The sequence below is a fragment of the Pseudorca crassidens genome, chromosome 10 (genome assembly GCF_039906515.1).
Source record: "Pseudorca crassidens isolate mPseCra1 chromosome 10, mPseCra1.hap1, whole genome shotgun sequence".
Classification (NCBI taxonomy): Eukaryota; Metazoa; Chordata; class Mammalia; order Artiodactyla; family Delphinidae; genus Pseudorca; species Pseudorca crassidens.
The window spans coordinates 55100202-55115901 of NC_090305.1; the positions used below are offsets into that span (position 1 = coordinate 55100202).

At 44.8% G+C, this 15700-nt stretch overlaps 2 protein-coding genes across 17 annotated transcripts in view; one reads left to right on the top strand and one right to left on the bottom strand.

The window, feature by feature from the left end:
• Window positions 1-9233, top strand: part of FBXL2 (F-box and leucine rich repeat protein 2) — an 86938-nt gene extending 77705 nt beyond the window's left edge. For 6 of the 8 annotated variants that reach the window (XM_067753627.1, XM_067753637.1, XM_067753638.1 and 3 more), the window contains one exon: window positions 309-1274. In XM_067753627.1, the coding sequence (XP_067609728.1) occupies window positions 309-416 (108 nt within the window). In that variant the 3' untranslated portion in view covers window positions 417-1274. Of the gene's footprint in view, window positions 1-308; window positions 1275-2009; window positions 2388-7768 lie in introns of those variants that run through there. The other 2 variants (XR_010946909.1, XR_010946910.1) reach the window with 2 other exon arrangements.
• UBP1 (upstream binding protein 1) overlaps window positions 2314-15700 on the bottom strand; it is a 70778-nt gene continuing 57391 nt past the window's right edge. For 6 of the 9 annotated variants that reach the window (XM_067753619.1, XM_067753621.1, XM_067753620.1 and 3 more), the window contains 8 exons: window positions 14879-14982; window positions 12544-12598; window positions 12203-12296; window positions 9141-9231; window positions 8275-8384; window positions 7091-7233; window positions 6334-6385; window positions 2314-4318 (listed from right to left, as the gene is read on the bottom strand). In XM_067753619.1, the coding sequence (XP_067609720.1) occupies window positions 4281-4318; window positions 6334-6385; window positions 7091-7233; window positions 8275-8384; window positions 9141-9231; window positions 12203-12296; window positions 12544-12598; window positions 14879-14982 (687 nt within the window). In that variant the 3' untranslated portion in view covers window positions 2314-4280. The other 3 variants (XR_010946908.1, XR_010946907.1, XM_067753624.1) reach the window with 3 other exon arrangements.

Sequence of the window (15700 nt, forward strand, 5' to 3'; positions counted from 1 at the left end):
CTTGAATACGCTTTAAGTTTAGGCAACTTTGCACTTAGACCCCTGAGCAGCCCCAGGTGCTTCAGCTGTTACATCTCTACTTGGTTTGCACACAGGGACAACGACCACCCCTTTGTCTTTAAAAGGTGCTGTTTGGGGAGACGTGCATGTCGACAGGAGCAGCGTTAGCGCACACCAGAAATTCTATTGGGACTATCTGCCTAATGGTAGAGTGAACTAGATTCTATAGGAGAACTGTGGGCTTTTCTAGGATTATGCCTGCAATCCCCAAACTATCTTATGACTACACTTTTCCTTTCTACTTTCAGGCCCAGCTCCCTCATGTCAAAGTCCATGCCTACTTTGCTCCTGTCACCCCGCCGACAGCAGTGGGAGGAAGTGGACAGAGGCTATGCAGGTGCTGTGTCATCCTCTGACAGCAGCTGCCTAGCCCAGGGCTTCACGAGGTGTCCCTTCCTCCCGAGGACCCGAGTCTTTCTGACGTAGTCCACCATCATCCAAATCTGTTGATTCTCCATTGGGAAAGGCATTTACAGGTAAAAGACTTCTGCAGGGACTGCAGTAACTCTCGTGATAGTTTTTACCTTTATTCTGCTGTGATGCAATCAATTCGAAGCCTTGTGTCAATTACCACAGGGCAAGAGTGGTCATAGTGCAGCCAGGACCACGCAGGAGCCCTGGATCTCTAGAGGTGGGTGCCTCCCTCGGTACAGGACTCCTGCCCTTGGCTTTGTCAGCATTCCTCGAACAGACCATTAGTGTTAGCACAAATTGAGCAGAAAAATAAGCTGTTGATTTTCTACCTGATACTTCAGCCAGTGGCCTACTTTTATTCACAACGATTCCATTTTGATTAGCAGGACTTTTCCACTTTGAAGATTAAATAGCAACTTTATCAAAGTGACTATACTGCAAATTCATAATGCCTGACAGTTTTCTATGTAGCGACTTACGTGGAAGGCAAGTTAATAGGTTTCCATGAGACACCAAAGAATGAGGACTCTAAACAGGGTGAAGCAAGGTCTTCACCTTTCTGTTTCTGTCAACTTGTCATATATCCTTTTGGGGACCAAAAACTAAACAAAAGCAACTCAGTTTGTGTTGGCTGATTGGAAATCATAAGCTCTGGCGTAGGCTGTGGCACATAATGTGTTGTTGTTATAGAAAAGCTGATCATGTCATGTCTCACAAACTATGGGGGACCTTAAAGAAACAGAATTAAGGCTCAAGTTATCTATAATATAATCAATTAAAAATAATGGATGCATGTAGAATGGGTGTGATTTTTTTCCAAGTTTATTTTAAAATCTTAGAAATCAAGTTACACCAGGACTATTCAAAAATTTTACACGCTTAAAACTAAAATCAGTAAAGTGTTGGCACCTTTGAGACTTATATAAAAATGAATAAACCACTGCAATGCTTAAGCCAGAGGGTTTTATTGCTATTATCTCATGGCAGACAAATCTGAGCAAATCCATCTTCCAAATTCAGGCGTTCCTAATGTTACCTGAAATCTGATAAGATGATCTGGTTTCTGCTCTGTGCTGTCCACATTTGTGACCTTTACTGCATCTCTGTGTTAATGGTAGCCAACCCTTCTTAGTAACCACGCCCCAAACTGAAGAGCCCAGAGCTCACGAGAAGCTGAGGGAAACAGCAAAAACGAGAAATTTCCCCATGACGAGCAATACTTCTAATTGGGTTACGGTTCTATTAGGTGGAGAGTTTTAGAAGCATTTAGGATACAAGGCCTCAGCTGCATTCTGGGGAGAGAAGGCAAATAGATGGATATACAACTCTATAAATCAATCAACAGGATTATCAGAATAAGCATTAAAGTCCTGATGATTCTGCTGCCTTATTGTGTGTATACCATAGCAGTTATCTAAATATACATTTACACCACTGTGTGGGGGAAAAAATGGCTGTTGCAGGAAGCTATGACTATAGTTTCTATTTTAAAAATTTAAATGACCATGGGCCTTCTATACATTATCTCTTTTGAGCCCGGACACAACCTCTCACAGCTGCTGGACTCTGGCTGAATGACGTTGGACCACATCTACAAAACAGGAGAACCTCTGTTAAGAAAAATCAGGTTTGCTTCCCCTTTAAGTGTGGCACAGTCACTGGATAAGCTGTCCTCAGTTTGCATCAGCTTTGAGGAAACAAACTGAAAACACACACTCCCATCAGCTCTTATAACAACATTGGGACTGGTGTGTACTCAGAACATACACAGTGAACTCCTTGATTCTATGACATGAGGTGACACACTGGCAGGAACTTGGATTTTAAATGAGACACACATTTGCAAAACAATCGGAAAACATTTATTATACTGAAATGTGTACATCCTACTATTAAAAAAACAAAGTAGCAAATTTGCTGGTGCCATAATTTAACCTGTTTCACTGGGACAGACTAATGTGCTGCTTGGTGTCATTTCAAGTTTGATGAGCTTTAATTATTTTTACCCCACTTGTAAAACCTGATGAGGAATTCAAAATAGCACACAGCATTAAAAATGACATTTATTGTTCCATAAATCTTGAGACAAAAAGGAATGCTAAATAGACAAGCAAAACTCTAAACAATTAATTAAGAGAGAAGCTCACTTCTTTCCCAAGTGACTGGTACAGAAAACATGTGGTCATACAAAAGCAAAGGGAAAATGACGGAAAGGAAAGCGCTCCTGCTTTAGGGTCTATACAAGTTGTTATGGATATTTTCAAACCAAAGATGGAATATTTAGAGACATTACTTTTTCATATCAAATAACCCCCTTTATGAATAAAACATAAAATGCCAAAGCTTTCACCCACTGAAGTAGTTTTGTCCTCTGGGAGAGATTTTAAACTCAAAATTACCCATTCTTATTTCTGCCTGAACAAAGATAAGGATCAAATAATACACTCAAAACCAAGACACTGGGTAAACAGACAGAGATGGTATAATTAAAATGGAATCGAAGTTTGAAAAGAAAATTGTGTCTAGTACACCACAGGCCTCAAATGCTTGCTGATGAATTTTGGGAAGGCTTCGGGTGAAGGGAAGAGATAATAATGATTGATTGATTGATTGATAGTAGAAAAAATTGCAAAAACAGTGATTCCCTTTGGAAAGTATACTGGCCAACAAGCATTGGTTTTGTGAAAGAGGCACTCTTTTTATAGAAAAAGAAGCTATTATGTGGTGTATAAAAAAGTCCCTAAATAATCACCAGAATGTTACCCGTGATTGTACTAAAGCTCCATATTAGAGAAATGTGAGGAATTTTGATGGTACAACATAGTGTTTGTGATGTCTAGTGTTCCACAAATAAATTTCAACTCTTGATAATGAAGACCCCTTAACACCAAGTCAGAAACTATCACACTGTTTTCTCCTGCTTAGGTGTATTTCCAATGTTGGGGACAGGTCTTTAAAAAAGTTCAACAACAGTATGGTGCAGGGTGGAGTGGGTGGTCAGAGACAGAGAGAGGGAGGAAAGGGAGAAAGAAAACCACATGAGTTTAAAAGGCATTGGGGCTTCAAAAATGAAAACCAAAATGCTAAAAACGGAAGCAGAAGCAAAAAGTTTTTCAATAAATCTGTGACAAAGCAAAAACACAAAAGTCTTTGTACCTATTAGGATTTACACTGATCCTCTCACCAAGGTACTCTTGATAATGCAGTTTGCTTCACGCCCCTCTTCCTGGCTTGGGGCTTCTCCGATCTGGCATGATCACGGCAGATGCGCACCCTTAGACATGATTTTTTCCAAGAAGGCGCCAAGCCTCTCCCCTGACCAGTGATCGGCCCGTATCAGCGCCGGCCTCCCTCTCTCCACACGTGGATTTGGCACTGGCCCCGCAGCAGCCAGTGCCCCCCCACCCCGACCCAGGTCAGCATAAGGTCCCGGCAGCAGAAGCCGAACTGGCCCAGAAAGGTAAATGCCCACAGTACGTCTTTACATTCATTTCCAAACCGCATACAGTGTAAAAAGACAGCGAAGGCTGCTTCTAGGGACTGTGTCTACTGGCCTCTCTGGCAGAGAAGCAGGCGGCCTACCTGCACCGGGGCCCGACGTGCTCACTGTCCCGGGCCGAGGCCGAGGCAGTGAAGCGAAGGAGACGTGCCTCTCATCCAGCTTGTGAGAAGGGTCATCCTGTGTTTTCAATATGAAACATTTCATACGGTAAAATCCAATCCCAAGACTTCTTGGATTCAGTCTTCACACACTTTTAAGCGTAACTTTAACTGGTGCTGAATAGAGTTCAGACTACGTCAAGACGTCACTTCAAAATTATGTGGACGCCACCGCCGTTTTCAGCTGTGGAAAAAAGAAAGGGACGTTAGGCTCAATTTTTTACCAGGCTGGAGAATCAAGACTACGTTGAACACTCCTAGAACTCTACAACCCCCCGCCCCAGTTCAGAGGGTACCTTTAAATATTCTAGAGGAAAACAAGCTAACTTGCTCCAGTCCCTCTTGCCTACGGCAGCATCACATGCACATTCCCTTGGCCCGCCCCACCCCCGACCTGAGGGCAAGGCACAGGGCACAGACTATCCAATGAACTGGGTGCTTACATCCACCTTTTCTGGAAATAATTTTTGAACTCCTCAAAAGTAGATATGAAACATTTTAAAAAAACACATCACTACTTTTGCGCGATGGCCTAGTGTTTCTCGGGAGATGGCGAGAAGCAGCAGTACGGGCGGTCATCAAGGAACAAATGAATTTTTCCATAAGGACCAATGTCTGAAAACAGTACACTGAGCAAGCCGGGGACGTCCTGTGATGCCTGACACCAGAAACCCCACCGCCTTCACAGGACGCAGCCACACGTTCACTGTACGAGCTGCCTCTTTTATAGACAGTGTGAGTTTTGCAGAGTAAAAACTGCATTGTTTTGAGAACGAAAAATTGAGCCAGAAGGGTGCTAAACTAAACATGTCTGATGAGAAAAGATAAAGTGGGCCAGTTCACAGACTGAACAGCCCTGCACCGCAGGTTAACTTGGTGGCTTAGGAGACACGTCTGGCACAGGGTGAAGTCCTAACTTCAGCCCCTGCCTTCTAGGTGGGCTGCTCTCTTCCCAGGAAAGGGTGACACGTGACATCATGCTCTTTGAGGTGCAGCTTTAGATCTTAACTCATCAGACTTTCAAACGTCTCTTCTCATAGTAACTTTACATTTAAAAAACCCCTCCTTTATCCAGCCCTGTAACTGGAACTCTACTGAACCCCGTCTGGGCCCGCTCTTCACATTCTCTCCCTCCATAATCTCAAGAATTTCTACTGCTTTGAGTCACGGCGGACACACTGAAGGCTTCCAGGTTTACACCTCAAGCCCAGGCCTCTCTTGCCAGCCCCAGCCGGCTATGATTTCCACGTCCTAAAACAGAAGCCTTGGCCGCTTCCCCCAAGCCCGCCTACCTCTCCACCGGGACCACCGACCACCGCCTGCCCAGCTGCTCCTGTGAGAGTCACAACCACTCCCTCCCTCCAATGTGGAGCCCAGCAGGGCCCTGTCTATCAGCGTCCAAGATCCCGTCACCTCTCATCTAGATGACATCTCCTGCCTCCAGTTTTCCCACCTTCTTATCTGTCTCCACAGAGTTGCGAGTGGAAGAAAAGAAAAACCTGTTCACGTTACTCGTCTGTTTAAACAACATCGCTGACTTTGCAATGCATTTCAAATAAAATCTAAACTCCCACCACCCCCAGGCATTGCCTACCAGACCCGCCTCCAACTCCGCTTGTCCTCGCCCTGCACAGCAGCCACGGGCCCTCTCAGGCCTCCAGAGCAGCCACGCTCCTTCCTCTGCACCCGGCCCCGCGCCAGCTGGGGTGCTGCTCCTCGTGTGTTCAGTTCCCCCTCAGGCTCCAGGTCTCAGCGTTCGTGACAGCTCCTCAGAGAAGCCTCCACAGCTGCGTGGCCCCCTCATCCACAAGCAACCCCACTTCCCCATTCATTCATGGCACTTAAATTACCTATTTGTAATCTGTGTGTATTTATGGACCAATTCTGGTTTCCTTTCCCCACTACAGGAGGGGAAGACCTTTCTAGCACCAACGGCATGTGTCTGACATGAGGTGCTCAGTAAAATGTTCGCTAAATGGACTGGGGTTTTTCTCCAGGCATCCAGAAGGACTGATTCCTCTTCCTTACTTGCTCGTTAATTTCCACAATATTTCAGTCACTAGAAATATTTCCTTGATTCCTTTTTCAAACTTCTTAAAATTAGTAAAGCCAGCATTTCCAAAAGTAAATATGCAAGATGACTGCTGATTTCAGGCACACACTATCTTTCATGATTCTCGCATTTCAAGACACACGTACCTTTTACTGTGGAGAATAAAAAACAACTCTCATCTTGAAAGTTCTGAACCATCTAGAAGGATAAAGCAGATGTATAATTAAGATCCAAGTGTCTTTTCTTAACTGAGTAAAAGTAGTAAAAGAAAAATGTCATAATCTATATATAGCTGTACAAGTACAGGACTCAACGGCCAAAATGGTAATTCAAATAGGCAGTGTGAGGTAGCAAGGGCTTACACCTGCTGTACTGGCCAGCTCGGTGCTGACCGTGCTTGCCCATGGGGGCCCGGTGATCTGGTCAGTCACCCTCCAGCCCACGGGGAGGCATTCGCTGCTGGGTTCTGTGATAGTGACTAACAAAAAGTTGCTGCCAAAGTGCTCTTACTTGCTTGTCACTGAACACGGGGCGGCAGTGAACTGCCCTTCTAACCTCACAGCTTTTTAAAATCAGCCATCAAATAGTACACAAAAGGAAAACACATTCAAATGCCTTGCTAAAAAGGGCCAAAGGCTCGCTAACCCAGAGCCCCCCAGTGACCAGTGTCGGAGTTCAAAGAGGGCGGGATCGGAGCTCCGGTTCTCCTTTACCTGTATTCCTTCTACCACCCAGGACACCTAGAACTCTTGGTTATAAATTCTTCCCAATCTTGATTCCCAACTCTGAAAATGATTCTCATGAGTACTTGCCAAAGGAGTCACAGACTTTTTTTCTATAGCACTTCAGTAATACATATAAAAGTAAATATCAGTGTGAAAGGGAAAAGGGCATGCCAGTTACCTGATCGCTAACAAGAATGTGAATACCGGTGGGACCCTGTCTGTAAACCTGGTTAATTTGGTGGAAAGGAATATTAAACACCAACGCAAGTTTTCGAGCAACTTCTGAAGCAACCATTTCTTCTAAGTAGATTGCATGATAAACTGAAATAAAAAATAAGAACAGCATTTTAGCAGTAATCTTTGATCTATTTTCCACCTCATCTATTGGAAGATCACTCCTTTCAAAGTACTAAAGAAATATAAAAATTATAAAGATAATACTTCTCCCCTTACTACCCATATGAATATAATAATACATTATCTATGCTCACACATAATTTAATTAACATTAACCTCTGTACAAAAGTATCTGAGGTTTTATCTTAAAAGCAAGCAGGAAGTGACTGCAGATGGGCACAGATGATCATTCTGGAGTAATGGGACTAAAACTGGATTGTGGCGATGGCTGCAAAACTGTAAACTGATTAAAGTATCGCTGAATTGTGCGCTTGCAGTGGGAGGACTTTGTGGTATGTAAGTTACACCGAAAGAAAGCCATTTTCAAAAATGCTATGTATTTCTAGCCATATATAAAAAGAACTCTAAAAAGGTCATAGTTTTTGATTCAGTAAACCTACTACTGGGAATTTATCCTAAAGAATAAAAGCTACCTCTCCCCTCTTCCTTTCCCCTAAAGAATTAAAAACAGTGTAGAAGACGGCACACGAGAAGCTAAGGATGTGGACCACGAGGCCTCCTGCTTCTCCACAGAAAGCCCAGCTGTTTTTGGAACACGTGACGATGCAGCAGCCCTTGTCTGCAAAGCGTCAGGCACATCTGCAGTGAGCCTGAGTCTCGCAGGTCCTGCTCTACTACTGACTCAAGCCAAACACGGATCAGGAATATCAGTGCTTTTACTTTGCTTCCCCAAACAAGGGTTTTTTCATGTGTGTGAGTACAGAAACCTTTGCTTAGAATTTGGAACTACAATTAAGGTAAGACTACAGAGAGGCTCTAAAGCAGGGGTGCCATACTCTGCCCTACACTTGTTCTTTTAAAATTATATTTTATCATAACAACAGCCGAGAAGGGCCACTGCCTCTCACTGCTGCCAGGACAACCCAGTGGTCCCCACCAACTCAGAAGGACAGTGGCAGGAAGCCGAGTGTCCTGGCCCCCCCATCCCTGCCTGCCCATACCCACCGTAGGGTGTGGCGGCGCTGCTGTCGCCCCCGCCACCCGCTGCCTGCTGCTGCCCCTGCGGCGCCGGCTGCTCGCGGCAGACGTAGAGGGTCAGGCGGGGCCGCACCGACCTGCAACCAGAAGACAGCGCTTGTGAGCCGGCAGGAGGGCTGCACGCGCAAGCGACAGCTACAAGAATCTAGGGTCTATTTCCTTAGGAGAACTTTACAACGTTACTTCATTATACGAAATAATTTACTAGGAAGAATATAAAAACACACACCTCACACCAACTATCACAGGTTATCACAGGTGGTCTAATCTGATGATCCAGACTCTAAACCATTGAGATGGTCGGTCAGATGCTGGTAAATTTAAGTTTCAAGATTATGTCAGCAATGTAACATCAGTAAAATTCAGTTTAATGGAATTCTCACACCACAAGTCTAGAAATACCAACGATAGTAAATGGATCTTAAAAGCCAGCACAGTTTACAGTTCTATCATTTTAATTCACAATTAGAAGTTTACATTTTTAATAACTGTTTAGTAGTGTCACATGACCTTGAAAACCATAGATTCTGTATAGCTCACCTAAATGAGAAGTTTGTTTTCTTGGCAACAAACCCAGTCGTCTTCCAGACCACAGTCCTGCCCATGTGCATTTCTAGTCTTACAGTCTACCTCTGCCCTCAGTGCCTGCATCATATCTGGGCCTGCCTGAAGGTGTACACAAAACAGTCTCCTCGTGAGCACGGCGGGCCAGCGGCCACAGCGCAAGGGCACACGCCGACGTGGCGTGGACACATCCTGCCCGCAGTCCCCACGCGAACAAGGGCACATTCTTATTTCAAGCAGAACAGTTCCTTTTAAACACGGTATTTTACCTTGACTTCAGTGAATTATAGAGCCGAATTCCATCGGCTGCACCACAAATTTGTACTAGATCTTCCTTTGTCAGTTTTAACAAGTCGGCACCTGGAGAAGAGCAAAAAGAATCTTCTCAAGGAAATGGGAGAAGAACCAGCAGTACAGGCTACTCTGCAGCATCTGTCTTCACAGTTTAACGTCCTTCGAAGCCATCGCCAGGTCTCCTGTGTATACACATACACATGAACAACACACACACACATACCTGTCCCTCACAGCCAAAGAGAATGCTGGCTCTCCATGTTCTCTATCAAGAAGGAACTCAGAAGCCCAGAGGCTGGAAAATCAGAGCAATGAGCCAAGAGCAAAGGGCCGACAGGAATGTCTCTTCCCAATACAGGATTTCAGTGCCTGCCTTATTCTGGCTGGGTGGAGCTCGTGAAGATGAGCATGATTCTGACCCCAGACAGTTCACCTTGAGATGACCCAGACCAATCTTTAATTTACAAAAGGAAGAAATGGAAGTCAGAGTTTGGGGGACCTGCCCAAAGGCACACAAGTTGGCAGCAGAGCTAGGACTAGGTCTCTTTTTTATTTAGTTATTTATTATTTTTGCGATACACGGGCCTCTCACTGTTGTGGCCTCTCCCGTTGCGGAGCACAGGCTCCGGACGCGCAGGCTCAGCGGCCGTGGCTCACCAGCCACGGCTCACCAGCCCAGCCGCTCCGCGGCATGTGGGAATCTTCCCGGACCGGGGCACGAACCCATGTCCCCTGCATCGGCAGGCGGACTCCCAATCACTGCACCACCAGGGAAGCCCCAGGACTAGGTCTCTTTATACTGTAACATGCTACATACAGTGCAACATTCTATAACAAACAACTCCATCACAGCAGCCAGTTTTAATACAAAAGCATGACAGAGAATTGCATATTATACTTAAGGTTTCCCCCATAAGTATTTGGTGTGTAAGTGACATGGTATCTAGCATTTGCTTTAAAGTAGGACAGAAAGGGAAGGTGGGGGGAGTGGGAGAGAATGACACTGATCTAGGCTGGACCTCTCTGGAGCTGGGTGTGGTGACACAGGAGCTCATCAGACTCTTTCTTCTATGTTTTACGTTTGAGTGTGTCTACAATCTTTTGTTTTACCTTTTATTGACGCTCAGATGTAGTTTATTGGGAGAATGAAGATGCCCTCTGGGATTAAAGCATGACCTCCATATGATAAATATCCACTTACATATGTAACGAGATTAATGGAGTTATCTACTTTTGAGGGCTTGAAATGTTAAGAGCCTAATCATCTTCTAGTTTGTAAAAGGACAAAGACCAGAGAAGCACATCTCCCATGAGGCACGAGCACTGTTGGAGCTGTTTATGGAGTCAGGTAAGCAGAGACAGACGCTGTCATCTCTACCAGGGGGCTTTCCATACACACCTCTGCCAACAGGGCTCCCAGGAGCGACCAGAGACGTGTGTGCCCATCCTTCACCCACACACAGAGCTGGACAGACACTGCACAGCCCTCTCCAAAACATGACTGCCTAACACGCTAAGAGAAAGAAGCCTCCCTCTCCTCCCCTTTCTACTGTTGGGAAGCTCACAGGGGAAGGAAAAGGCAGGAGGCCAAGCCACCGCGATCACCACTCAGAACTATAACACGCATCGTCTGACAGAACAGGAACCTGGGCCCTCGTGGCAGAGCCTTCCGACTGTGCAGTGCTCTCCCTGTCTCCCCTGTGAGCATCCAAGATGCGCCCCACATCCCGCAACACGCTGAAATTTTTAAATGAGTTTTTCACAGATAAAAGGCTTACTTAATCATAAAAATGTGCATCCCAGCTAGCCAACGACTTTCACCCAGCACTTTAATTTTAAAGAGACAAAGCGCTACCTGGGGAATGACTAACCATGACACAAGCACAGAAATAAAGGGCTGATGTAATAGAAAACCACGTTCTTTGTGAAACCAGGCTTTCCTCTAGGCCAGCTGTGTGCACACATGTTCTCTCCTCTTAAAAGGCTCGAGCTGCATTTGGATGGTCCCCCAACACCATGGGCTAAGGAGAGCCAGCTGCTACTTCACCGTGGCCCAGGAGGAGTTTGGCCAGGACACGTTACTAAGTGTTCTGTCGGGAAAGGGTCCCAGGGCCAAGTATGTTTAGAAAATGCTGCCCCTGCCCCAGCTGGCGTTATCTATTACTGTCCCTCCAAACAGGCTTCTTATAGCACCAGCTGAAGCAGCACCGCCCGGTCCTTTCTGAAATTACATCTAAATACTCCCGTAGCTTACTAGGCAAGAAAAAAACTTAAGTCTATAAAAACCATATATGAGTACATTCATACCCTCTAATGCTACATAGCAATAAAGAGGAACAAACTATTGATACAACATCTTGGATGGAAGTAAGGGCCTTGTGCTGAGAGAAAAAAAGGTAACATACTGTATGATTCCATTTATGTAACATTTTCGAAATGACAAAATCATGGAGACAGAAAATACATTAATGGTTGCTAGGTATTAGGGATCGTGGGGGAGGGGTAATTAGGGAGATCCCTGTGGTGATGGCAAGATTCTGCATCCTAACTTCGGTGGTGGTGGGCATACAATCTATACATGTGATAAAATGACACAGAACTATATACACACATAGCACCAATGTCAATTTCCTGGTTTTGATACTGTACTATGTAAGTATGTGAGAAACTGAGTGAAGGGTACACTGGAACATATCTGTGTTATTTTTGCAACTTACTGCAAAGCAAAAATTATTTCAAATAAAAAGTTAATAAAATCAAAAAAATTGCATATATCTATATACACGTATACAAAAATGAGGGCATGTAAACCTGGTGAAACAGCATCGAGTTCCTGTTCTGATCCTGCACCATAGGTCTGCAAGACACTACCACTGGGGACACTGGGCAGCTCCCTGTACAGGTACACAGGAGCTCCCTGTACAGGTTTGGGCAACTTCTTACGAATCTACATACAGTTACTTCCCCAAAATTTAATTACAGCTAATAAAAGTACAAAAACAAACGTGTGCGTGTGCACACACGAACACAAACATACCTAAAAAATTGGAGAACAGTCTTGTGTAGGAAGAGAATCTGTTTTTGAGCAGCCATTGTTGTGTTTCCTGGATCGTGGCTGAAGGCTGAAGTTGCTATTAACAAAGAAAATGAACACAAACAGAAGAAACTATTAAGGCTTACAAAAAATAATCCAAGTCACTGGCATGTTATAAAGAACATTTAAACAAAACACAGAAATCCTCCAGGTTTAAAGTTTAAAACACCCACGAAGAGCACAGGTGTGATTATTCAGTGACCCAAACAATGACTCAAACCCCTGTCAGAGGCTTCAAAATGCAGGACCCTGAAAGCATGATAGTTCAGGGTAAAGATACTTACTTCACTAGAGGCCTGTGAAACTCCATCTCCTTGATGATTTGGGGAAGAAGAATTGCTGGGGAGAAGGAAGGGGGGAAGGAAGAAAAGAATGATTATTATGATATATATTTTTTAATCAAGACATTAAAGGCTATTAAACTAGGTGAATTTAAAATAATACTGTGGGACAGAGCAATGTAACTATGCAAAAAGAGTGCACAACTGGTCAAGGAGTCAATATGTTGATAAGATTAAGACACAGAAGGGAATTCCCTGGCGTTCCAGTGGTTAGGACTTGGCGCTTTCACTGACATGGCCCAGGTTCAACCCCTGGTTGTGGAACTGAGATCCCTCACAAGCTGCGCAGTGCGACCAAAAAAAAAAAAAAGTTAAGACACAGAGGACGGTTTAATTTGTGCCTTCTCCTCCTACATCTGTTCTAGTAAAAAAAGTCACGTTTCATGACACAAAAGGGCTCCAATGATTTCCAGGGGTGCCAGGAAAATGACAGATACTCATTCATTTTAATTAGGAAAAAAGTTTGAGAATCAAATAAGATAAACAGTTGAAAATAACTGCAAAAAATCTGATTATGAGCTATAAGAAATGATATAGTAAACCTAAGCCAAAATAAAAATAATATCCCTTTAATGATTATATTTATCCATGATTAAACAGGGTGAAATTCAAGAGAACAAAAGAAACAAACTTGTGCCACTAACCCTGTGTTTCCAGGGGAAAATGAGGACAGCTGCTCAGGGAGTGCATCCACCTTTCTGGTCCCTTCTTAGCACCTGTACCCCAGTTACTTAGGTTTACCATGTTGATTGTTTACTGTCCTCTGCCCACTAGAACTTGAGCTCCTTCAGACAGGGCTTTCTCTCACTCACATCACAGTACCCGGAACAGTGCTGGGCACCGTGGGCTCTCGAGAAATATCTAGTGAGCCTGTGTGTACACGAATTCACAGCTCCTCTCTGAAACTGTTGTCATTTTCTAGGATTATTCAGTCCCCTGCATGGTGACATGCTGGTCCCAGAGTCCAGGAGTGTCCCCCTACCCTGAAGCACAATAACCTACATGGAAACAAGCTGCCTCTTAGTCTATCCATCGCCTCTGGGAAAAGGCATGTTCTCCTTTGTTTTCTCACCAGACCCTGCTACAGACTGAATGTTTGTGTCCCCTCAAAAACCACAGGTGGAAACCTTACCCCCAACGTGCTGGACAGTATTAGGAGGTGGAGCCTTTGGGAAGTAATGAGCATTAGAAGAAGCTGTGAGAACGGAGCCCCAGGAATGGGATCAGTGACTTCGTTAAGAGTCGTAAGAGTCTGCCTCCTCCCCTCTGCTCTCCGCTGGGTGAGCACACAGGCTGGTAGCCTGCACCCGGAGAGAGTCCTCACCAGAACCCGTTCCGGCCAGCATCCAGCCCCTGGACACGCAGCCCCCAGGCTGGGAGAAATGAATTTCTATTGTTTATAAGCCACTCAGTCCCTGGTGTTTGTTATAGCAGCCCGACCTGGCGTGACCAGAGTACAAAAATGAGAACCCTTTCCTTTTTTTCTTTCTTTTCCCCGCACCCCGTGGCTTGCGGGATCTTAGTTCCCCGACCAGGGACTGAACTGGGCCACAGCAGTGAAGGCACTGAGTCCTAACCACTGGACCACCAGGGAATTCCCTCCTTTATGGTCTTAACTTTCATAATTTTACTTCCCAGCAAGAAATGTCATAACAGCGGGGACCTTCTGATCTGACTACTCAGCAGGAGCTCCTGAGCAAAGCCCCAGGAAGGACAATCTCCCCGGGGCATTGCTGACCAGCAGCTAATAGTCAAGGCCAGAAACTAGGATGAACAGAGCCCACCATTCCCATTTCTAAAACCAGAGCAAGTCTTTAAAATGGAAAGTCCTTCCTTTAAGTTTTAAAGACTTAATTAAAAAAAAAAAATTAGTGTCTTTGGGAGGGAGAAGAAATAGGGTAGAAAATGATCTTTGTTCGACATGGTGAGCATTGAAGTGTACTTTACCATAAACTCAATTGTAACATATTCAAGTCACAGTTTCACCTTAATAACTCACTGTCCTTTTCTCTATCCATGAAGCCCATTAATGCTGATTTTTATCTCACAAAGAATATACCTTGAAAATGCAACCTTTTCTATAATTTCCACAGTTTTGAGTGTGTGAGGCACAAGGGGGCTAGGAGCAAAAAGGCGGGAAGGTGAAGAAAAGACAGTTTTGCCCTGCAGCAGGCTATTTCTAATTACCACATACCCCAGATACACACACAAAGAGGCTGCGTAACTTGACAGGAAGGGACATAAAGGAGCACGGGCACTCGTCACGCACACCGGCTACCTGTCCGGGACGCTGCAAGCGCTCTGCTGCGGGGCCGTGAAGGTGGGCGCCGTGGAAGGGCTGCTATTCACATAGGCGGTGGGGGTGTCGGGCCATGGAGAGCACTGCGGACAGAAACAGAAATAAATTAATGGTTCGCTTCTAAAGTACATGGGAGTAATAGCCTTGTAATTCACTCTCTAGTCTGGCCAAATGCAAGATCGTGAAACACAAGACACCTAACATTCATCAAGCAACCTCACAGAAACGCATCAAACTGACTGGTGTGTGGCAGGGAAAATGTTACCTGCTGTGCGTGTCTAGACACTGATTACTCTCAGAGAGGACCTGAGGTGACGACAGCAGCAAACATTTCTAAAGGTGTTTTAAATGTGTGCTTAAGTAAAATGTGCTTTCAAGAACTTTCACCTCCCTCTTCATCCATTCCCCAGTAGGTACCTATCGAGGTTTAAAGAACAGCAGAGGCAAGAAAGGATTCAGAAGCAACGTTTGACATCGCGTGGTGACAAGGACAGTAGATCTGTCCCGCCTAGTGCTCTTTCCACCCTCTTCCCCAAGGAGCAGCCTCACCGGTACCCATGTACTTCCCCGATCTCTCTAAGGTTCATGATCATCCCCAAGTAAGATGAGACAGGCCCCACATCAAAATACATCAACTGTGGATGGTACTGCCTGTAGCCATCTACCTACCTACCTACGTTTATTGTTTATACTTTCTAGAAGGAGCAGGGTGGACTTAAATATTTTTCAGCCCTTGGCACAATTCTGACCAAAAATAGAGCCAAGATACAAAGACACACTAACTATTCCAATTAGGAATAC